Source organism: Diadema antillarum, unplaced genomic scaffold, assembly GCF_040938485.1.
Source record: "Diadema antillarum isolate AM-2024a unplaced genomic scaffold, OU_Dant_1.0 scf00000083, whole genome shotgun sequence".
NCBI classification, from domain to species: Eukaryota; Metazoa; Echinodermata; class Echinoidea; order Diadematoida; family Diadematidae; genus Diadema; species Diadema antillarum.
In genome coordinates, this window is record NW_027270972.1 from 724,248 (window position 1) to 748,092 (window position 23,845).

The 23,845-nt window shown below is 40.2% G+C and overlaps 1 protein-coding gene across 1 annotated transcript in view; it reads right to left on the reverse strand.

Moving 5' to 3' along the window:
* Positions 1-791: 791 nt before the first annotated feature.
* LOC139717833 (polycomb group RING finger protein 3-like) overlaps positions 792-23,845 on the reverse strand; it is a 124,197-nt gene continuing 101,143 nt past the window's right edge. Inside the window, exons 6-8 of the mRNA XM_071629328.1 lie at positions 21,014-21,213; positions 19,937-20,017; positions 792-1,063 (exon numbers count right to left, since the gene is read on the reverse strand). Coding sequence (XP_071485429.1) covers positions 1,019-1,063; positions 19,937-20,017; positions 21,014-21,213 — 326 coding nt within the window. The 3' untranslated portion in view covers positions 792-1,018. The remainder of the gene's footprint in view (positions 1,064-19,936; positions 20,018-21,013; positions 21,214-23,845) is intronic.

The window sequence follows — 23,845 nt, forward strand, 5'->3', positions numbered from 1 at the left end:
CTCACAAGATTGTCAATTTATCTTTTTTTTCTTTTGCCACTACATTCCTCGAGTTGAATTCTTGCAGATTTGTGATGGATGACGCTTTATTCCATATTCTGAATTCCATCTATGCAGCGGCGAAGTTGATGATCCTTTACTCGCTCTTCCCCTGGCACGCCGACATGAAACGGAGGACACAGAGAAATTCCCCATGTGAATGAACTCCAAAGAGGACACTGAGCTGGAGCCACTCCACTCGTCGGGCTGTACGGGTGACGTATAAGATGCATTCTCCGCGGGAGCGATGGAGCGTGCACATTCACAGATGCAAACAATGCGTAGAAGGGCAATGGAACACAAACACTTCTCTTGCCTCTCACTGGCCATGTCAAAAACTCAAGGAAGCTATAGGATTCAAATTCATTTTGTTTTTTTTTAAAGAAACAAAAAAAAAAATCACATGATCCGAGGTCAAAGATCGACTGAAGATGTCCTCTCACATGTCCGACATCCACGCTAATGATGTATATTTACACAATGGCAGGTTTCCGGCTTTCACATAAATGGTGTTGCGAGACAGCATAATGACGAAGAAAAAAAATATTCACAGTTGTCTTTTGAAATGTCTCTGTGTCAGATTTCTTCAAGTATATCTGATCATTATTAACAACTTCATCATCATCATCATCATCATCATCACTTTTGTCATCATCACTTTTGTCATCATCACTTTCATCTTCATCATCATCATCATCATCATCATCATCATCATCATCATCATCATCATCATCATCGTCGTCATCCATCATCATCATCATCATGTTAGAGAAATTATCAACAGAATCATGATCAAAATATCCCATCATCACAACCAGCATACATATAATCTGACAAAAGAAAAATGACGTTGATAGTGTATCTGTGTTCTGATTCCAGGAAAAACCAAAACAAGAAAAGAAAGAAAAAAACAAAGAAGAGAGAGTCTCGTTTTTGCAGCACGGTTTTTGAGAGTCTTGTCTAGCCCATTGGCGTTGTGTCATAGCTCCAGGCGAGGTCGGTACTGCAGCAAAAGTGGAACGTTCTGCAGGGGGGTAAACGCAGAAGAAAAGAAAAGCACAAAGCATAAATACCATGGAAGACAATTGATCAGAAGATTCTCCATCTCGAGATGTCTAATCAGAGTACATGGATGGGAACTCCATTCGATGGATATGTAAACTACTTGCTGAATTTGTAGCCCTAGAGAATGCAGACATTCTGGATAAAATGTAACCTTTCTTGCTTTGCATTAGATTTAAAAAAAAAAGAAGAGAGAATGGCACTGTACAATTTCCTCTGTGGGTGAAGACATTTACAGGTAATGAAGATTGACATTTACATAAAAGTCATACTGTGGAATAATGTTAAACCTAACAGGCAAACATTTTCATTCTGCAAGCTGCCTTCCATTCTCGGCACCAACATTTCAAGAAATCTGACTGATAATTTTTCATGGCATTGATGGGAAATATCATGACATTTGAATGAGATTATATTTCTGTTCATTTCAACAAAAGCGATTGGTAACATCTAGCAAAAGCTTTGGTATGAAAGAAAAAAGAAAAAATATACATTCACACACACTAACAAGGTCTGTTTCTGATCTGTATGTAACTGCTGCGGAATCTGAAAATTCAAGCAACCAGATAGGGCCACCTCTTCACATTGTACGGTGGGTTATGGTACTTTTGAAAAATAAATTGATCATTTTCATTAATTTATGTGCAGTCTCAGACCTTTACAGGTATCGTTCTCTCAAAAGATAAGTGGGGGTTGAAAACTCTCAGATGGAGAATATTCATAGCATAACACCAACGAATCATCCCTCCCTCCACCCCCCCCCAAAAAAAAAAATACACAACAACAATATTGTGATTGTTGAAATGGCAATAAAAGCGCATTGGCAGTCTGCATTTAGCCAAATCTAGAGGTTAGACTGCCTAAGGGGGTATTATAGGTAAAGGCTACAGTGTACTCTTTTTCCATGCCTGCAACTCTAATACCTCCCTCCCCCAACGTCTCTTTCCCCAATGAGCTGGAGAAAAGGGGGCTCGATATATCCTCCTTTAACGTGGAGTATAATTGCGTATATGAGTACATAAGCATGTGTGCGTATGTCCGTATGTGTGTGTATGTGTGTGTATATGTGCGAGACCGGGGTGTGTGTGTTGTGCGTATGTTTGTGGATCATTAGACAGAAGCCAGAAGAGGAGTCCCCCCCCCCCCCCCGCCCGTATGCCTTTTCAGCGGAGTCCTGTCAGATGAATGGCCTTATACCACCGTCTCCCCACCCACTGATGCATTCAATTTGCATCTCTCATCCCACCGCTCTCATCTCCTTCCTTGACTCTCTTGCTGAACGGCAAGTTCTCTTTTTCTGGTTGTCCTGATTCCTGCCCTCCCCCCTCTCTCTCTCCTTTCTCTCTCTCTTCTTTATCTATCTATCTATCAATATACAATGTTCCTTCCCTTCATTCTATCTTTCCCAGCATCTATCAGCTTGAAGTTTCTTTCTCTCTCTCTTTCACACGCTCTTTTCATATTCTATCTTTTTAATCACAATTTTGCAGAGTTCCACACAATTTCATTTTGCCAGCATACTGAAAGAACTCATGACTTACATCCTTCAGAAGGGCAAGGGAACAACATTACCCTTAACTTTACGTCAGCAAACAAGTTGAAGGAATGTGTGCTTACCGTAAAGACCTGAAAATTTACAGAATTCTCTTCATTCATATTTTCTTTGAATCAAGCCTCTACTGTGACATCAAAGACTACTGTAAAATGAGGAAAGTTCGCATGTAATTTAATTTGCGAATTTCGCGAGCGGCAACATTCGCGAAATTAAAATGCACGGCAAAGTTCTTGCCTACACAATATGCATTGGATGCCAGTGGCAAGTCGTGAAATTTCATGCCGCGAGAAAGGCCGTCGGCTCCAATTCGTAAAATTTTCATGCCGCGAATATATCGTGCTTTAAAGTATTGTACTTGTCTAATCCAGAAATAATGTCACATGGATTTGACAAAAAAATTAGCAAATCTATAACTTTGAATGGAGTGTATGATTTTCCACAAACTTCACTGCCATGTTCTTCTTATATTTCTGCATTCACTGAATTCACATTGATATGTTTTGGGTAAGTTTCCCCCTTTAAGCAGATTTGATAGTGTTCTTACAGCACTATTCATTATCTTCTAACTCTAAAATAGTGCACTATTTGCTGATGAGGACTAGCTAATTAATCCGTTCAAATGAAGGACACTTCCCCAAGCACGATGAGAACCTATTTCTTTTTTTCATTGATCACATTTTTCTTTTTCATATCACCCTCTTCTCTGTGATGTCCCTAAATCCTGGAGACTTACACATTTTATTGAAGGTGGGACTATGCCTTTGTGCATACATTTTTTCCACAATAATGTGATGAGTATATACACTCAGCTTCATTTAAGCAGACTTTAATGTTCAGCTGAGCACTCTCTGCTTGTCTTCTGAAAGTGTTCATCTCCTTTCTCTTACAAATTTTTCAATATCAAACACAATGGACATAAACACAAGAAGGCCAGTGTACATGTAGATTGAGCAATGAGGAGGCTACCTCCCCCGCAGAGCAGTGTTCAAAGGCCCACGTACACCATGATTCAGTGTTTCAAACATTTTTCGCATGCTCCGAACTTCGGGGTAATTTTTCAAACGGGATCCTCCGGGGGCCGAGCTGACGGGGATGTAGATTTCAGGCTAATTTCAGGACTGGGCATCGATTATCCTGGCGGTCCAAGTTTCAGGTTGATGGAAATGCAATGTGTGTTTCCTCTGCCTGTCCTTATGTAAAATATGCATTAGTCTAGACTCAAGACTTTTGCTGTTATTCTGCTTCCAAATGCTGATTGATATGGATGAGCACAGCACTCCCTCCAGCTGTTAGTTAAAGACTAAGCCTTGATTGGAGTCTATCTGTATGACATCATTAAATGCTTGGAGACATCACACTATAAAATTACCATTTTGATTTAAATTAGTGAAATATGATTAAGATAAGTAGGCCTACTACAACTAATTGCAATCATGAATAACTCATTACTACACTCACTGGGCCATATCTACTATTTCTACTCGTATAATGCTCAGAACGAATAAAAATGTTACTATAACCCACGATACACAATTAAAGACAACCGCATTTCTCAAAAGTATATAGACTCCATGCCTATCTGACTACTGTTATTAGTATACATATTTCATCAACAAAAGAGTCTTTCTTAAATCGGAGTTATCAAATCAGTATGCAAATGGTCAAATATGTTGCAAGGATTTTCCCCACAACTCTCATTATCCGAAGCCTGTGTCCTTTTCTTCCCCTCCCTTGATTTCTCATTCAGCCACTAATCATTACTCTTAACGATCTTCATTTCTAGAATGGTTAAAAAGCTGCAAAACAAATCAGGATATATGTCATCTTGAATTTCAGGATGCTGAAAATGATTATTCTCCTCTTGCCAGCATTGGCATTTAGGTAAGAATCGCTTAGTACAGTGAGCCGGTGTGTGAGTTTGAGTTATTGATGCAAAGCAAGCAAGCAAGCAAGGATGCACCACCCTAAGCAGTAATATTCTGGTGTATTAGATGAAATTTGTTTTTTCAGAAGCATTTATGAAACAATGATCCCTAATGTGTAGGCTGATCCACCTTGCTTTTATTTTTTTCTGCATATTGTCTTGGTATTTATTGTTTATATTGTATGTCACTTATCCGTTGAGAACGAGTCCCGAGTATACTCCGACAGGTGTCTAGGGGAAATGCGTGTTGTAGCAAAATCAGTCCGTCCTCAACGGGTTAAAGCAAAAATCTGCTCCAAAACTTTTTAAATCTCATTGGAAAGAGAGAAAAAAAAAACCTGCTGAACAGTGCAAAAAATGATAAAAATTGCATAAGAAATAAGGAATTAATGACATTCTGAAATTTCAATTTTTTTAGAAAAACACTTCTTGACCAGTCATTATGAATATTCAAATCAGCAAGATGATGTCATGCTCTCACCCTTTCTTATTCATTTCATATACAGAAATAACAAAACTCATATTTCAGCTGTATGAATATAAACCTAGCCTTGAAACCATCTCAATTAAAAAAAATGTTATCTCTGACATATTTAGAAATATGCTTTTACCTTATTTGCCAAAATTAACAATTTTCAAATTTCATATAACATGAATGAAAAATGTAGGGATATGACATCATCAACTCACTCATTTGAATATTCATAAGGACTGGTCAAGAAATGTTTTCTGAAAAAAAAATGTGAAAATTCAAAATGTCATATCTTCCTTATTTCTTATCCTATTTTGGCATTTTTGAAACATTCTGCAGGGAATGAATTTTGTTCTCTGTCTTTTGGAGCTATTTTTTTTTTTTTTTTTTGGGGGGGGGGGGGGGGTGGATTTCCTCTTTAAGTGAGCAGAAGGGATCTCAAGCCCTCTGCACAAATGCTGCAACTCTAGAGTCTGTATAATATATAATCACATTCTGTACAAGTTGGATTGAAATTGATGATGCAGATGGATGTATGCAGGAGACCACCGAACAATGTTGTAAGATGAAGACTACTGATATGCCTTGGGGAGCGCGAGTTTGGAAAAGATTCACATGTGAAATGTCAGGATGGCCTTAAACCCTCTCGCCGTACATGCTCAGCTCTCTCATTCAGCTGTTGCACTTTTGCCCTGGAGACTGAGGAATAAGAGTTCTTCATCCTTGCGTATCATAATGACAGTTTTACTTTCCATCGTCTTTTATTCTTTCTTTCTTTTTAAAGATCGTGGCGTTGTTGTATAAAAATTTTAGTTGTTTGAACTCATATTGTACCATGCTATAGCTATCTTTCGACATAGAAACTTCACTTACACACAGTCTTGATTGCATAGTTCCTCTTCATCTTACTCTCTTATAGCAATGGTAGACACAGATCACCTTTTTGTTTAAATTTATACCTGGACTGCTATCATCCAAAGAGAACCCCCTTCCCTCTACACAATTCATCTCCAGCATTAAAAACCCTTTCTTCACCTACCATTTCTTGCTTTAATTTGACTGTATGTTTCTATATTTTCTACTAATTTTTTGACTGAATGCTTCTTACAGCCTCATCACATCATCACCCCCTCTGGTGACTCCAAGGCATTATCAAACTATGCTACTAGTTTCTCTCCGTTACCCTATCTCCCTAGATTTCTACTCTCTCTTCTCTGCTCTCTCTTCTCTCTCGACTCTGTCTACCCCCCCCCCCCCTCTCTCTCTCTCTTTCTTTCTCCTCTCTTCTTCAACTCTCTGTCTCGGCTTCTTTCTTTCTCTCCAGATATGCATTCACCTTTGCTTATTTGAGGCTAACTTCTCTGTTTTTTTTTCTCTTTTCTTTCTCTTTTTCTAAAGAAATCTCTCAGCATGAACCTTACCCCGCTTTTATCTTTGTTAGATATCTTTCAATATGTCTCCATCTCTGTTGTCTCTGCACTTTTCGCTGACTCTTGTCTTCCTACCTGCTCTTATCTCTTACTAATCCCCAAACATATTCTGTATCTCTTTACTTTTTTCCCCCACATCAGCTTACAGTCAAAGCCTATGAATAACCCATACATCGAGATTTTAGGCATCATCTCGGAAGGACGCATTTATACCGCCCTCGCATCTTTCCTCCTACTCATAACCTTTCTCGCTCGGTTTCCCTTTTCGTAAGGCAGTTCTTAAAGGATTGGTGGGCAGTTTCAATGACTGTGATTCGCCGCTCACTCCCACATGTAATTGATCCAAGTTAGAGCACAAGATGGTATCGTCTTTCAAAATGACAACTATCAGCAGATGAAAAATGAGGCTTGATTTTTGTTCTAAAAGATCTTCGACAAAGAGAGCTTGTCAAACACCAAAAATGTTGATTAAAAGCTGTCGCGAAAAGATGTCAAAAGTCATCCTGCATTTCCACAGCAACGTTCACTTGGATGAATATGGTCTCGTTTTTCTTGCACACTGACAGCATTCAAATTCTTCTTGCTTTGCTGTTACACTATTTAACATCTAACATCATGTACTAATGCATGTATCATGTGTTGTATGAATCTATCACATTTCATCCTCACAACAATAACCCACTTTTCCCCTTTACCCTCATTGCACTCATAACAGAAAAAAACACTGATATTGAGTTGTTCACTAAAGTCAAGATTTTTTAACCTTGTCTAGATTTACGACAGGCAAAAAATAAATAAAAATCAAAAGCAATGGAAGACAAAGACAGACATTTCATTTGTCAATCATCTTAATGGCTCTAAATTCCTGTAAATGGAAGAAGCACTATAAAAAATAAAGTGGGGGGACATGCAAAGACCCTATCAAATGTCAAATTTTGCCTGGATTACGGACGAAACAAAAAAAAAAAACCAGCATTCTCATATTTCCCTCTCTGTCACAATTCCATCCTTTCTTGCATTTCTTCTGTCAACTGCAATTTTTTAATATCTATTTTCTGGTTTTAGGAAATGACTGGAAGGACTTGAGCCCCTTACACACTGACACATATGCTCTGATTTAATCATCTTTCAAAGTTCATGAGATATCTGAGCTGTTTGGTCCTTCATGCTTGATAGTGTTTTTGATGTTGTGCAATATGAGACTAGAGTGGTTGAAACTGATCACTGAATGTCCAAAAGATGTGAAAACTTAGGGGTGACTGGTAATTCTCAAATTTCCACATATTCAAGGAGAAGATCTTACTTTGGTAAATCAAATTGTTCTAGATTTGTGTTTTGTTATTCGATATTTGTTAAATTATTGACAGAGAGGGATAATTTTAGAATACTTTCATCTACAAACCACTGAGAGAATGGCAAGGTAATGACATTGTTGTGATAGCGCCCACTAACACTTTCATGACGACACATGAAAGTCTCAAATTCCACAATCTCTTAGTTTTGTCTGATTTCATGGATGCTGTCCATATTCTGCTTGTTTCATCTTATTCTATTTCATCCCAGTCATTTTGAGCAATGGGTAGCTTTTCACTCTCGATTGGACATTCAAGAAGGTACAAGTTTTTTGGAGGTGATCATCTGACTGCAGTCAGAATTTCAGATTCGTCTCTTAGTTTTCCATTCTGAACTATTCCCACTCAAAATTGCTCCCTCTTCTCCAAATAACGTTGATATTCAGATGTAATTTTTGGGTTTACTGAGCTCCTGGCTCTGTTCAGTTCAAAGTGATGAATACAGAAGAGACCCTATCGGCAAGCAAGCTTAAAGGGATGGTATAGTTTTGGTTGAGATGGTCACTCCATGCTCGTTGAGATGGGGATTTTAACTTTTCCCAAGATGATTAGAAACCACTTGTGAAATAGTAAAGAACATACAATTCTAAGAGGAACTCAAAGTTCATTTGATGAAAATCAGTTTAAAAATGGCTGAGATAGTCTAAAACAAAGTAAAACAAAGTGGTCCTTATAAAAGGTGGGTCACACCTTTTATTAGGACCTCTTTGTTTTTTTCTCAGTCATTTCAAAACAATTTTCATCAAATTAAATTTGCATTCCTCTTAGAATTATATGCTCTTGCATACTTCATAAGCGGTTTCTCATTATCTCACAAAAAAGTTGGGAACCTCATTGCACGCCTCATCTCGATCAAAACTATACCATCCCTTTAAAGGTACTATTACCAATATTTCCAGTTTAAAAAATCTCGGCTGTTTCAAATGGTCCTACATGCTATGATGGTCTGATAATGTGCACATATGAAGCTATGAAAAAAAGAAATTAAGTTAAAAAAAAAAAAACTAACCTATTAGTGACTGCATTTACCATAATGATTCCCCATACACAGTTGTGTTAGAACAGACCATTTGGTTATGTGGCTTATGAGCAGGTTCAGAATATTGTTTATAGGTATCTTGGTGATAAAAGCTTCATTTTCAAAACTTTTGTCTGCTTGATGTGTTGTCGTTTTTTTTTTTTAATCTATCTGAACAGCAATATAGAGCTCAGCCGGTAGAGGTTAACTATTAGTTTGAAATGGAGCGACCACAATTTTAAACAGTCTTTCAACAAGACATTACAAATAGGATGGAGTGACCATTTAATGACCTGATGATATCAGTAAAGTCCAGTCATCAGAAACTCCCACAGGGCCATTTCTATTTTGCATGTTTGGATGATGAGGAGAAAGCAACAGAGGAAATGGTAAATATTCCTCAAGGGTTATATATGCATCAAAGGGAGAATAATAAAGCATTTTCTTCAAGGCACATGCTCCCTCCCGTTGCTATGGCAACGTGAAACCTCTCCCGATGTGACTTGGGGGACAGAGAGAAGTAGCTGTATGAATAATGTGCTGTCATTTCCTCCCCTTTTACCACCACAGACTGTGGCCGAGCAGTGCTGTCTCAAGGATGGAGCAAACATTTGCTCATCTCGCTAATAAGAATGCAGAGATTCAGCGGACCCCTCCCCCCTCCTTCCTCAAATCAATTCTACTCTGTGGGTCTTATCCATTCCCCACTGCTATGCAACACATTAGTCCCATTCACACGCATGTACGAAACTGAAGGTGTTTGGAAATCGATTTTTCAATGCGATGCAAAAATTGTTAATTGTGTGCGGAAACAAAAAGTGGTTTACCTAGCTCTCATGAAAAGGCACCATGCTGCCAAAATCACTCCCACTTAACTTTTTATTTTTCAAAAACTCCCACAATAATTTGCATGGTGTGCATGAACTGTATCTGAAGAAGCTATCATTTTCTTGTTATTTGCCATAATACTTCTCGTTGCACTAGGTCCGCACATGCAGAAGATACAAAGCACTTCATTTTGCTGCCGAGCCATTATTTTTTGCCACGTGTGCAGAGACTCCAACCAAAAGCACCTTCTGATCTGGAGATTCTCCCGCCTGAAACCCCTAGCAAACAGGAGACTCCAAGTTGATAATTGTGTACGAAGCGTGAAGTTCCTAGATTTCTAGATGCTCTCTGATGCTATCTAAGGCTTATTTTTTTAACATACGATAGCAATAAGTAAGAAATCCTTTCCAACGGGAGACACAGAGCCCAGGCGGGAGAAATTAAATCTCAAGCAGGAGAACGGGAGATTTTGCAAAAATGGGTTTTTGGCGGGAGATCTCCTGTCGAAAACGGGAGAGTTGAAGTCTCTGCGTGTGCAGCGCAGCACGTGTGAATGATTGCCAATGGAATCAACTGTTGCATCGCGACTGCAAAAACCAATAACTCCTGTGTGTGAATGGGGCTGACAAACCATTAGCAACAGCTCTTTCTTTTCAAGGGTGACCTCATCCCATACAAGAAGAAGACTCATAAGCTTTTAAACAATCCATCAGATGACAACATTCATTTCGTCAATAACGTCTCTCTTTCGACAGTTCATGTCTTTGTTGAGGGATTGAATTTCCCTACTGCTGCCTGGAAGCGGAGACTAATGACACAACTCTGCCCCCTTGTTTCCTAAAGGAGGGGAAAAAATATGCCAGAACAGCCTGATTGCAATGCCCCTGGGTACTGGCGGAACCGAGCACAGGGTCATGTGATAGTATTACACCGGTCGGTCGCCAGTCCGCCCCACCAAGCATTCCCATTGGACGGCCAGGGCATCATCGGATCAGGATCAGCTGTAGCATTGTGGGAATGCTGCAAATACATCAGTGCCACCTGACTGAGAAAATGTTGATCCCAGCCTGATTTCATGACTGGCAATAGCTGTCTGTGAGTGTAGAATGCTCTGATGACGACTCCCACTAAAACACAGGATGTTTGGATGCAAAAAATTTGTATACTAAAACAGCATATAGCTATACCAAAACGGTATAGCTATGCGATGAATTTATGCATCTGAACACTGACTAATGAAACAACATATAACGAAACAATGTATAACAAAAAGACAGTCAGAGCAAGAACTAGAACTCGATAACGAATCAGCATTCCATCATGTCCATACGCATCTGAACGTATGGCGACCATAGAATGGTATAACTGCAATGTGAGCACGCGCGAAATGCGACCCTATTCCTCTCACTAGCAGCGACGTCATGACCATTACAACATGTGCAGTGGGAAACTGCACATCTATACAACATCGAATTTTTTCCAGAACGGTTGAGATCAGCGGCTGAACGGTCTGTCGGCTATACGATGATTCTTTAGACGTCGTTTCTTTATCAAGTTTTGGTATAAACTGGTTTGCATCTGAACAGGGGGCTTGTCTGTTATGGGAAGGTTTCTTTGTCTTGTCACCGCCACATCACCTCCACAAAGCATATTTCACCCACACTGTCACATCTCGATATCATGTCTCTCCTATTCGAAACATGAACAGTGAATGAGATACCTTCGAGCTACCATATGTCATGTCATCCTCCTTCAATACACACTGCCAAAATTTTTATGATAGTCTTCACAGAAACGAACCTTTCTTGGAAAATATTGCAACATTACAAATGTGCAACATTTGACCTTTGCATTCACACTGCAACGAAAAAATTGAAATCTCGCAGCTCTGGAGAAAAAAAAAATGTGAATGCTTGCTACCATGATGCACAAGTGCTCTTGGTGTCAGCAAAGTGCTGCATATAGCTACATATGGCTAAGACAAAACTAACAGTCTGGCCTACCTCATGAAATTTTCACATGTGGCCACATTGCAGGGAGAGATCAGGATATCATGTAAAATATCCTGCCAGTTTTTTGAGGGGAGGGCCAGCCCTGACTGCAAATTGTGATGGCAAACTTTTTGTAAAGTTACAAAAATTACATGCTAGGCTGCAATTTTGGCTGTTGCTTTTTTTTTTCCGCCGCAAATTCTAGTCACTTTTGCCGCCAATTCTAGTCGCTTTTGCCACAGTTGCCTGCAAGTAACTTTCCCCATAATGTTGTGATTTTCTTACGTCACAATTTTTCCATATTCAGTGTGAACGATGCTCATTTACTCTGACAGTACTCTGCAATTATGGGAAACTAAAGTTAGATAAAAACTCACTGTGTCGTAAAAAGACAATGAAAAGGCACTAAAACTTTTATAGCTTTGTCAATTGGATATGGTTGAGCATCTAACAACTACATTAAAGGATGACAGTGAAAGAGTTCTAAGTATCTACAAATTTATCAAAGTAAAAGAAAGAAAGAAGAAGAAGGAGGAGGTGGTGGAGGAGGAAGAGGAGGAGAAGGAGAAGGAGGGAGGTGGGGTAGAAAATTGAGATGTGCTGAATTTTAAATCGGTCAGCTCTTGAGGTAGATTTGCATACTGGATCAGGTTATGCTAAAGTGACAGGAAATCAGCCGGAGTCCATGAGTACCCGAGTGGCACACACTGCACATTACCAACTCAGAGGAAGGGGAGATGGTCAGTGTAGAATTACGCTGCCCCAAGCGCTCGGGCTATTTCCACTCCCTGTTTTACACACCTCGAAAACTCTTTCCATGAAGTGGAACAAAGGCTTTTGTTTGTTCAACATGAAAGATTCGAAGGGATCAAATTTCAGTAGAGATGCGCTGAACCCTGTTGGTACTGGAGAAATAGCTGGAGCCTGGTGAATGGTTGAGAAAAGCATTTATCGATGCCTTTTTTATTTAGTCCATATTTCTGATATATCCTGTTTTAGCACCATTCCATAACAAGAAGCCCTGGGTAAATTCTTTAACATCTTGATTACAGAACTGCCGAATATCATGATCTATCTACCTTCCCGTCTCCAGCAATTTAAAGCTGAAGCTCCAGAATGGACACATACATGCATCAGAAATGTGTGAGGTAATGCTGTGACAGCATGATTTCATTGCAACTGATTGACAAATTGCCCAACATCAACGTAAATAAGCACTGAATTAATCATCGCTACTACTAATCTATCATAGCTACTACTAAAACACTGATCAATTCAGTGCTTATTTACATCGATGTAGGGCAATTTGTCCATCAGTGGCAATGAAAACATCTCGACGGAAGAATTTCATGAATTTGAACAGGATTTCAGTTGGGTAATGATGAAAATATGAGATGCTAGCCAAAAAGGTACACCGACAGTGCTAGTATTGCAATCTGAGAACATATCCGATGATGGTTGCTACGTAATGTTTTACGATTGACTACTGATAATGAATAAATCGGGCCATAGCAGAGTCCATCAATCTTCCATGTGAGAGTGAATCATACGCAGCTTTTTGGGATATACAATTGCTAGGACATGATCGATCATCGCGTAACATTCTACCTACCCATCACAGAATGGAAAAAAGCTCTTCAGGAATAAAAGTCAGGCACTCTCATCTAAACTATTTTACACTTCCGATGTCAAAACGCTCCAAAATAACTCTTTATCCTGGCAAATCGCATCAGCAAGGACAAGTTTCCTCGCAGATCATTTCAATAAATAGAAAGCAAATTCCAAATGATAGAAGATGAATTTTGACCCCTTCCGAGAACTACGCTTTACCTTTAAGCACACAACTTTGTCTGGCATTCAGATAGATTTTCATTGATTATAAGGTGCCTATAGATGTGAATATATAGCTATAAAAGACATATTTGTTGCTGTAGCTGCAAGATCCTCCTTCAAAGTGGGGGTGTTCAGCCAGACTGAACTTTTTGAATCCATCATTGTCTGTTCACTCTGTCTCATTAACTGCTAATATCCAATAAAGATGCAAAGCCTTTTGCCGGAGTCAAGAGCTACATGTGACCTTTCTTGAAATGAAAACATTTTTACTACAGGGACTACCGTCGTCGCAGTAGCCTATGGCGCCGCAGAGAGCAAATCAGCACAGCGCGTGCATGTGTGTCGGGCGTGGATCATCGTCTACGCTGCCGACTAACTGGTGACAAGATTGAGTATGAGAGCGAAGATGTTGTCAGGCTGCTGCTTATCAAGCCATGGCGGTGGCAAATTGCTTTCCCAAGTCCAGGGGAAAGTCCCTTGAATGAAGATTTCTGGAGGGTTCATTTACCTTTGCATGAGGAACGCTAATGATGATACCGTAGTTAATTCTTTTCTGAGCAGGTCATCCCAAACACAAAGCCAACATGTGGATGGGTATATAGATTAATGTTCATCACCACAATGAAAAAGGACCAAACCCAACTCCTTTCCCCATGAGTATCTAAATAGATGAAATAACACCTCCTGTGACCTCCAAAATGAGATAATGCAATGCCACAGTGTGCATCACTCATCTTTTTCTTGCATGCTTACAATACAACCTGAGATGTGGTTTTCACAGCACGAAATCAGCCCCCACCCCCCACCCCCCCAAAAAAGGATTGTTGTATTGGAGTAATGGGGTCACTGAAAATGGGAAAGGTAGGGCATTTCGGGGGTTATCATTTATTTATTTTTTTGGTGGGGGGGGGGGAGGGGACTCACTATCACTGATGGGGACATGAGTTGAGCAGTTTTGTTTGCAACAAAATATTCATATTATTACAGGTCATATCAGTACTCATCTGTGATGTTTTGCATTTTTTTTTAAGTTTCAACTTTCTTAAACTCTTAGAAATTTTACCGGTGATGACAATTATCATAATAACAACAAAGTCAATAATGAAAATAGGAAATAATGCTACTTTTCAGGTGCACATACCAGCACACACTGATATTGGTGTGCTAGTTTGGCTATTCCCTGTGTAGTAAATTGTATAGCATCCCTGGAACGACTCTGGCTAAAATGATCACCTGAAGAGGTGTAAGTATCAGGGGAAATCTGGCAAAATGAACAAGCCGTAAGTTGAGAACTCGCGACATTGAAGTGTGGCAGGGCCGCAAATCCCGAGACATATCTGGCAACTGCAGAGGAAGTTGCGACAGACTAGCAAAGTCCTGTTGTAGCTGCCACTTCTCCTAATTATGCTTCTGTTTTCTCCCATAATGATCTGCACAAACTACAATCTACACAATATCTTATACAAGAAACCAGCACTATATTCTTGTGGCTTACACAGCCATATATGATATAAGCAAGTTTGGGCTATGTTCATACCGAGTTCGAATGTTGCTACTGGGCCCCTTTCACACTCATTTCTAGATGCCCCTCATTGTACGGTGGCTGACACTCTCATTGAGATCTGCAGTCTTTTTTTTTAAATCAAACTGTTCAGTCTTAATGCTTAGGCTTTCCTATTCTGAAGATTTTATTCTAACTGAAGTTTACACATGTATATTCAACAAAACAGATAAACCTTTTCTCAGTCAAAACCATCAATCAAAAGGAATGTTTTTTTTTTTTTTTTTTTTTTTTTTTTTTTTTAATGGAAGTGTTAAATAAACCTGACACCTGAATGCCATGTTTACATAAAAACATGATTGACGGCTGTATGTTGTGTATGTTTGGTTTACTGATAACACACACAAATTGTTACACCTCCCCCATCCCTTTTCTCTTTTATACACACACACACACACACGCACACATTGCTCCCTATCTTTTCTTGTTCCCATAACATTACACAAGATCATTTTACCATTTCTCACTGTCTTTAATATGCACTTCAGTTAAACAGTGTACTGCTATCAAAGTGCATATCGACACATACAATGGCTTCTACCACATCATGTCTCAACCCATCACCATGGTTACACTGGAGACAAATAACCGCCCTCCTACATCATCTCTCCATCAACTCCACCCCCCCCCCCCCCTTACGCGGAGCCCTGTGTCTTTTACCAAGTACCAGATTTCCCCTGATACCAAGATAAATCCTCTTTTCCCCTGCTCCCCAATCCCCTCCACCCTCTCGATCTGCCGGCACAGCACGGTGAATCACATCACAGGAGTCTGCCGCTGGACTGGGGGCCGAGTCTCCGGTTTCCCTCGCCCATCACTTGGCTCGCTTTTGGGGTGGCAGGTGTGTCAGTCATGGAATTCAAGACGGGGCAGGTTGCTGCCCAACAAGCAAAGTAAACTCTAACACAAATGAGGGAGTCGTTGTTCGAATGGTGAAAGGTATGTACGTATGAAGGTAGGTCCTAATATAAGGGTGTCAGGTATAAGGGAGTGAATCACAGCTAGGGACAGGTACGAGGAAGTTGTTTTCTGATAGGGACAGATAAAAAGGAGGGATATTCAGGAGGGAGTTGGTGGTATGAGGGGGTTGTTATAAAAAAATGAGGACAGGCAAAGACATATACAAGGGGCCATGCCCAAACAAGGGAAAGTTACAGGATCCTGGGTTCAAGCAAAGGAAGGTAGGAGGGGGTTCTGTTCAGATGAGGAAAGGTTGGATGGGATCGTGTTCAGAAAAGGACAGTTATAGGACGGAGCCTTGTTTGGATGAGGAGCTGTAGGACGGAGTTGAGTTCAAAAGAGGAAACGCTGGAGAAATTATGGGATTAGACAACGAACAGAAAAGGAGGGAATCATATGAACAGGTACGAGGAAAATTGTTTTCAGATCAAGAGAAAGGAGTCATGCTCAGACAAGTGAAAAGTGAAGGGAGTTGGGTTCAAATGAAGAAAGGTAGGAGAGAGTAATGATGAGTTTTATACCCTGTCTATACTGAGCAAAAATACAGCATGAACACATGGTACCCTCCGGAGTTTAAAGGGATGATATAGTTTTGGCTGAAACCTAATTTCAGGTTTCTAACATTTTTTGGTGAGATGATGAGAAACCTCTTATAAAATATAAAAGAGCATGTAATTCTATGAGGAATTCAACATTTGATGAAAATTGGTTTTGAAATGGCTGAGATATCCAAAAAAAGGCGATTCTAATAAAGTGTGGGACCCACACTTTATTACCATCGCTTTGTTTTACTTTGTTTTTGGATGTTTCAGTCATTAAAAACCCGATTTTCATCATACAAACTTTTAATTCCTCTTAAAATGGTATGCTCTGTACTATATCGTAAGTGTTTTCTTGGTATCTTGCAAAAAGTTAAATGCCCAATTCTCATCTCCACCAATACTGTACCATCCCTTTAAGTTGTGGATGTTAATCAAACAAACACAGTCAGGAGAAGGTCATGTGCAGATGAGGACGTATATAAGGGAATTGTGCTTACAGGAGGATTAGTACGAAAGTAGAGAGAATTTGAAACAATCTCATATCCCTTTTATACAGGGAGTTAGCTCGCTTTGAAAGGATACCATGACAAATACTCTGTTCTCGCACGTAACTTGGGTAGCCATAAACGGCAGCATAAAATGACTTAGCCCGAGCTGAAGTTATCTCGCTTAAGAAGCGAGCTAAAGTCGTGTGCAGTATAAAAGGGGTATCTAATGAGGAGCACATGCCTTGTTTTCCTTTTTTTCACACCTGTCCTTGATCACAAATCCATGAATAGCAACGGTGACATTTCAGGCGTTAAACTGATTTTGAATCTGATTGTGCAAACCACCGCCACCACCAACAACACCACCACCAACACTACCATGGGACTTTCATTCAGTCTGACATTCGTCTGGGTGGAAGCAGGGAGGTGAGTTCCTCTCACCTCCCTGGTGGAAGGGGGGCAATTGGCAATTAAGCATTCATGACTGGTTTCATAAATGGTTTCATGATCACGACAGACGCTGGTCATAATACAGCATGTCACGCACAGTATGATGACAAAGTGAGCATCAAGGACCTGCTTAACATGAATTTTACATCATTTGTCTCACTCGCGTGTCCTTCAATTTCGTCCAGGGACACAAGTGCCAATGATAAACACCAAACATCAAAGATTTACTGCAAACAAAAATATTTTTCTCTGTAAGCTCAAGGAAAAACGTTTACCTTAACCTTCATTGGCACATTTGCCAATTGGCATATCAGGTAAAGTGCTCTCTTCGTTGCTTTGTTAAGCCATCTGAAAATTAGATTGTCAATGACTAGAGATTACTTAATCCCCCTAATCCCTATTTTCCTATCATGGCTTTCCTAGCTTTTGGAATGAGGAATCATTGCATCTGAGTGGGCCATTTAATCAAAACAATAAGTAGACCTGGCTTTAAAAGGAAATGCTTTCCAAACATGAAAAAAAAAAAACTTGGCAGGGTGTGATTAAGTGCCCTAGCATATAAAGGGTTAAAGTGTCTTTGAGTTTGAATTCTTCAAATCCCAATTTTGCAATCCCAATTTGCAAAGTATTTTACTTGTGAAATATTTCGCATATATGCAGTATCTGTTTGATGTTGTGCTTGACTACTATACACATTTGCAAGAATCTAGTGCTGGCTGTACAATTACGTACACTTGCTCCTCGGTGTCATTAATGTATAAACAAAAGCATGTAAACAAACCAGGCGACAACACTGAAAACTTGGAAAATATAATATTTTTTTCCATTATTCACAAGCAGTGCAAGTCCTTCTCCAGCAAATTCCTATTGAAATCGAAAAGTAAGGTCTATTTGGTCAACCATACTACAGTCTACGTATGATGACATAAATGGTATCTTGGGGTACCAAATAAAAATCAGCCATTTTGTTGAATTATTTATTTTTTTAAAAAGGTTGTACCCTGGGTTGCCAAAAAAATTATTTTGGTGCTGGAGCTAGCAGGGCTAGCCACTGCACTGCAGTGCACTGAAGCACACGCTATTGCTAGCACAGCGTGCCATGCATGCGTCGTATAACATGCAGTGGCATGGGAGTGACTATGCATGCGCACACACAGTGCATGCATTTCTCTAATCTGCGGCTGTCCTCGAGTGGACGTGAGGTGGTGCTACACGCCGCGGTAACCCGGGGTACTACGGTACCCCAGGGTAACGCGTGATGCATCATATTATGCCCACTTTTTCCCTCTCTCTTTCTCAATCTCCATCTTTATCCCTCTTTCTCTCTCCATCTCTCTCTGTCAAGAACTTTCTTCTTCTTCTTCTTGTTTTTTGCAGAGGGGGTGGGGGGAGCTTTTTTTTGGGGGGGGGAGGGGGGGGCTAACACTTCAGAGTGAGCAAAATGTCAAACCATCCTCTGAAAAATGTTGTAGTATATACACTTATTTTACAGGTTGGTACAGAAAGATGTAGAAAATAACAACACGAAGAATCATTGGTAGAAACAAATTTGGGCAAGTCTTTATTTGAAGGCCACATGTGCAGCTATCTGTGTCTGTGTGAGTGTGTTTCACTGTGTGCCCAAGCACTTCTTGGAGAGTGTTCATGTGTGTGTGTGTTTGTGAATGTTGTATGTGAGGGAGGGTCAGAAGCTATATACTGTAAACGTCAATATTTTCGCGCGATTAATTTTTCGTAGCGAGCGGCGCGAGTGCGAGTACATGTACAAGCGCTCAACTACGTAGTACATGTGTATTTTACTCGATGTACTGTAGTACTAGTACTGTAGTCGCGGGGATGTAGCAATCGGCCATGGGCTCGGTGCGTGCGATGATACTGCTATATGCGTAAACATGTCTGTGCTACGTAGCTGTATCATCGACGAAGCGCACACAATTCAGGCCGTTCAAAATGTGCATAGAAAATTGCGAAGATATATTCGCGCGTTTTTGAATTCGCGCTAGCCGAACGTAGCGCGAAATCCGCGAAAATTAATGTACCGCGAAAATTTCCACGTTTACAGTAGGTGAAAAAAAATGTCCACAGAGTACAGGGGAACCTCCTTATAAGGAGGACCTGTAAATACCATGACAATTCCTTGTTGTATCAGGACCCAGTTTCATAAAACTTGTTATCAGTTACAAGTTGTCATACTTGTTATAGTTATAAGCTACTGGAATCCTTGCATCTGATTGGCTAAGAGCAAATCTGTCATAGAAATGAGGCAGTTGTCACTGATAACAAGTTTTATAAAACAGGACCCAGGTTTCTCACTGTATCAGGGCACACAGACAAATTTGAGGCCTCCAAAATCCCCTTGGAAAAGGTTTTGTTATGTCCAACCTCTTTATTACAAGGTTCCACTGTATCACTTTAGATTCTGCAAACTTACCCTCGCCCGCCATCTCGTCACGCATACAAATTTTAACGTGTGGTCCTTCCCTAGAATTTCTTCATTGCATAGTATATCCAGCTGCAGGGTGTGATGTAGGGGCAGAGAAAAAAGAAAGAGGAAGTCACCACCGTATGCATGAATCAACTCCTTTTGTCTCGTTAAGAATGTGGGCATCAACCTCTTGAAAGATATCAAACTTAATCAGAGACAAATTACCAATTATGAGGGCATATATAATCAGAGACAAATAAGACTGAAAGTGACCATCTTATTTCGAGATATCACGTACATGTTGTTTAACCACATATTCAGGCAATCTACTTTTATTTTTCAGTTGCTTCCATGCATTTTGGAAACTGTTGGTGGACACTTTGGTACATACAAAGCCAATTTCATTAATCAACAATCACACGTGCGATTTAACGATATTTGCTCCTCATAGAGATTCACCATTCAGATGAGCCTCTTCAAAAGACTTTGGTGTATTGATTGCTAATTTCAGAGGCCGAGCTGCGTTCACACCAAAGACTCTGTTCAGGAGGTATTCCACCCACTCTGGTCCCTAACTGATTACCGTTAATGCCCAAGAGTCTACTAATCCTCCTGCACAAATTCATCTTATGTTTGTTTTGTTTAGTCTGTTTTTGCTCGAAAAGACGATGAATTTCAACAAGATTTGTAGAAGCTCTGGTCTGAAGTTGAACACATGATCCAAAAGACACCTAAAAATCACTTACTCCCAAAGAAGTACTCATATCCAAAGAAAAGCAAAATGCAATTGATTGACAAATTGTCCCTCATTGATGTAAAAGCACCGATTATTCAGGTATTTAGTGTTTTAGTAGTAGCCATGATAAAAAAACAAGTCAGACTCGAACCAACAATTTCCGGCTTACTAGACAGGTGTCTAGTGTCTAGCATTCACCTGACAGCCATAGCAGTGGGTACGGCATATTCTTCAAATTAATGAATTCTTGCGTCAAGTTGTTTTTTACTGAAAGTGATAGCCAAATTCCTTCATTTGAATTTAAAAAAAAATGCAGACACAAGCACAACCCACAACCCACAACCCACCTCGTTAAATTTGTCTATTTGAAGCTTTTTGGCCACAAATTTCTTGATGTGGTTGATGGTCGCCTGGGAGGAGATGCGGATGAACTTCTTGCGCAGCGGCCGCAGCTTGTTCGGGCAGTTCTCCAGGACGATCTTGACCTGCTCGTCGTTCCGGTGGCAGTCATCATCCACGTCCTTGGCGATGTCGTTCTGCATGTCCTCTGAAGTTGAATACACGTACACAAATTGAAATTAATCAGATTTAGATAGACGGAAAAGGGCACAAATTGCACAGGTGACTTTGATGTGTGAGTAAATGTCAATTCGGGCATGCATGCCAGAGTGAAAAGGTCAAATTTATCCAATTTATCAGTTTTCAAGAAATGATCAGCATTTGTCCAATGTACAAGAATCCATGCTGGGGGATGAAAAAGTGCAAATAAGGGCAACCCCAATTCAAAAAGGAGCAGGGGGGGGGGGACATGTAGACTTCATTAAGATGCTCTTCATAGACTCTGGATCATGTCGTATTTGGTGAAAAAGGATGGAACATGTTCTGAGAGATTCTCCCTTTAATACACCCTTTATGGCCATCAGTGAAAATGACTGGGCAGTGATGATGGCAATCAACTCACTATAAATGACACTGCTCATTCCATACAAAGGCTGATTAAAAAAAATATACAGAGAGAGAATGTTGTATTTTATATTCAAACAGATTTATCATCAGTGTTCATAAGACAGTAATATTCTCTTTTGAAAGCTATCATACGTGGCACTGTCCTTTATAAGCAATGAAACAGTTATTACATGTGTGTTTCTAAAAACAAATACCCCCCTCTCTCCCATCCCAGACACATGATATCGTAACATTTACGCATGGCGGACTGCTTCATTTTCCACACATGCCACAGCCCAGACATGCCACTAATTGCCATCAAGCTAGAATGAGTCTGTGGAGACTCTTCCCAAGATTTTTTTTTCTTTTCTTGGGAGGGGGGGGGGGGGGTGGTATCAGGGGTGGGGGTAAGAGATGGCGAATACACTGTGCTCTCTAGCAGACAGCCCCTCGATAAATCGAGTCAGCGCATGATTGATGTCTTAAATTAGGAGTAATAGAGCTCTCTCGTCCCCCAGTGCTACACACTCCTCATTCTCTCCCATCTCTCCCCCCTCTCTCTCTGTACCTGCCTCTCACATCCTCTCTTAACATCTCCTCTCTCATCTTCTCCAGAGCAAGTATCCTTGTCACACTCGCTGGACATAAGGTGTGAGCTTGCATACTAACCGAGACGAGTACACTACTGGGTCGGGGGGGGGGGGGGGGGGGGGGGGGTCTTCCGTACACACGTGTACACCTTTTATGAGGGTCTCCTCTTCTTTCTTTTTTTCTAACCCCACCACCAGCAGAGCGTGTTTAAACTCCTTGAGGTTTGCCTCCTCCGCATCCACCGCCATCTCAAGACGAAGCAAGCATGCCCGGTCCTATTTCGGACACTGCAAGCAATTGTGGGTGCATGCGCAGCCTAATGTGGCCTGGCAAAGACAGCATCATCATCATCATCATCATCTCAAACCGGGTGACAGGCATCATATCGCAAATCGGTATCGCCGTGAAAGATTTGATGGAAAGGGGTGCCCGTGAGCCATATCGTTCTCATTTCATGCTCTCTACAGCTCTACATTATTCACATGATTTTCCCATTGTTACAAGGCACAACGAATCAGCGTAGACTTTTGTCAAATTGTATTCTTAATATGTTTGGCTTTATATCAAAAGGAAGAAGCCTCATCACCCTCAAATCTGGAAATTCTTCTTCCTTACACATCAACCCCTTCAATCTTCTCATTCTTCTGGGCATATCATTTTACTTTCATTACATCCCGCAGTACATCCCTGTCCAAATAGAACTTCATCCTCATTTTACAATGATTTCTTATTCATCAAATGTAATTTACTTTAAAAAAAAGACCCATTAACCCTCTTTAAACTACTATCTGATGCCTTTGAAATTGTTTATATGAAGCAGTTTAATACTATCAGTAACAGAAGAATTGATGAACTTGTTTGTTTGACAATGGAGTAGGGTACAGTGGAGAAGAGGAATGAGTAGCAGCAAGAAGTAGCTGGCATCTCGTTTCATCCTCCACGGTGGTCTCTGTTTAAACCTCATCTCATCTTCCCTGAATCATTCTCCACCTTTACCGTTATCCTCATCAAATACCATTCCTCTATCTCCCATCAGAAAACCTCTCCTTCCCGACCTTCTCGTTTTTCCTATTCTTTGTTTACTTTTTGTTAATAGTTCTGTATCACATCACATAATTTCTTCATTAAAGTTTTGTTCATTTCGTTTTGTTTGTTCTAGGGTCATTTTTATTTTCCATTTGCTTGCATGAAGTGTTCTTTACTAGTACATTAATTGATGGTCATATGTTCAGTTTGGTTTATACTAAAGATGAATATGAAAGTCATCATGATTATCAGAACAGTAAACACTACCGTAAAAATGATAATGATGTTGGTGATACTCTAGCAAATGAAAGAGTAGAATACACACATATCATAACGCTGCCCTTCCACGGACTGTAAGTACGTGAAACACTGTTACAAAAAGCACACGATGATGGTACACGAGACCTGCAAATCAGTCAATTTTTCCTCTGCAACAAATTAGGCTATTTTGATAGCAAGAGGGTGGCCATTCTAGAACACTCCCCAATATCATTTTGACGAGATACACACAGCAAAATGGTCTGGAGAAAAAGTCTACTTCCCTCCACGAGCTGGTCTCAGTCCGTATCAAACTACTCAGCATTCCTGGAGTAACAGCCCCAGAATATTCACGACGA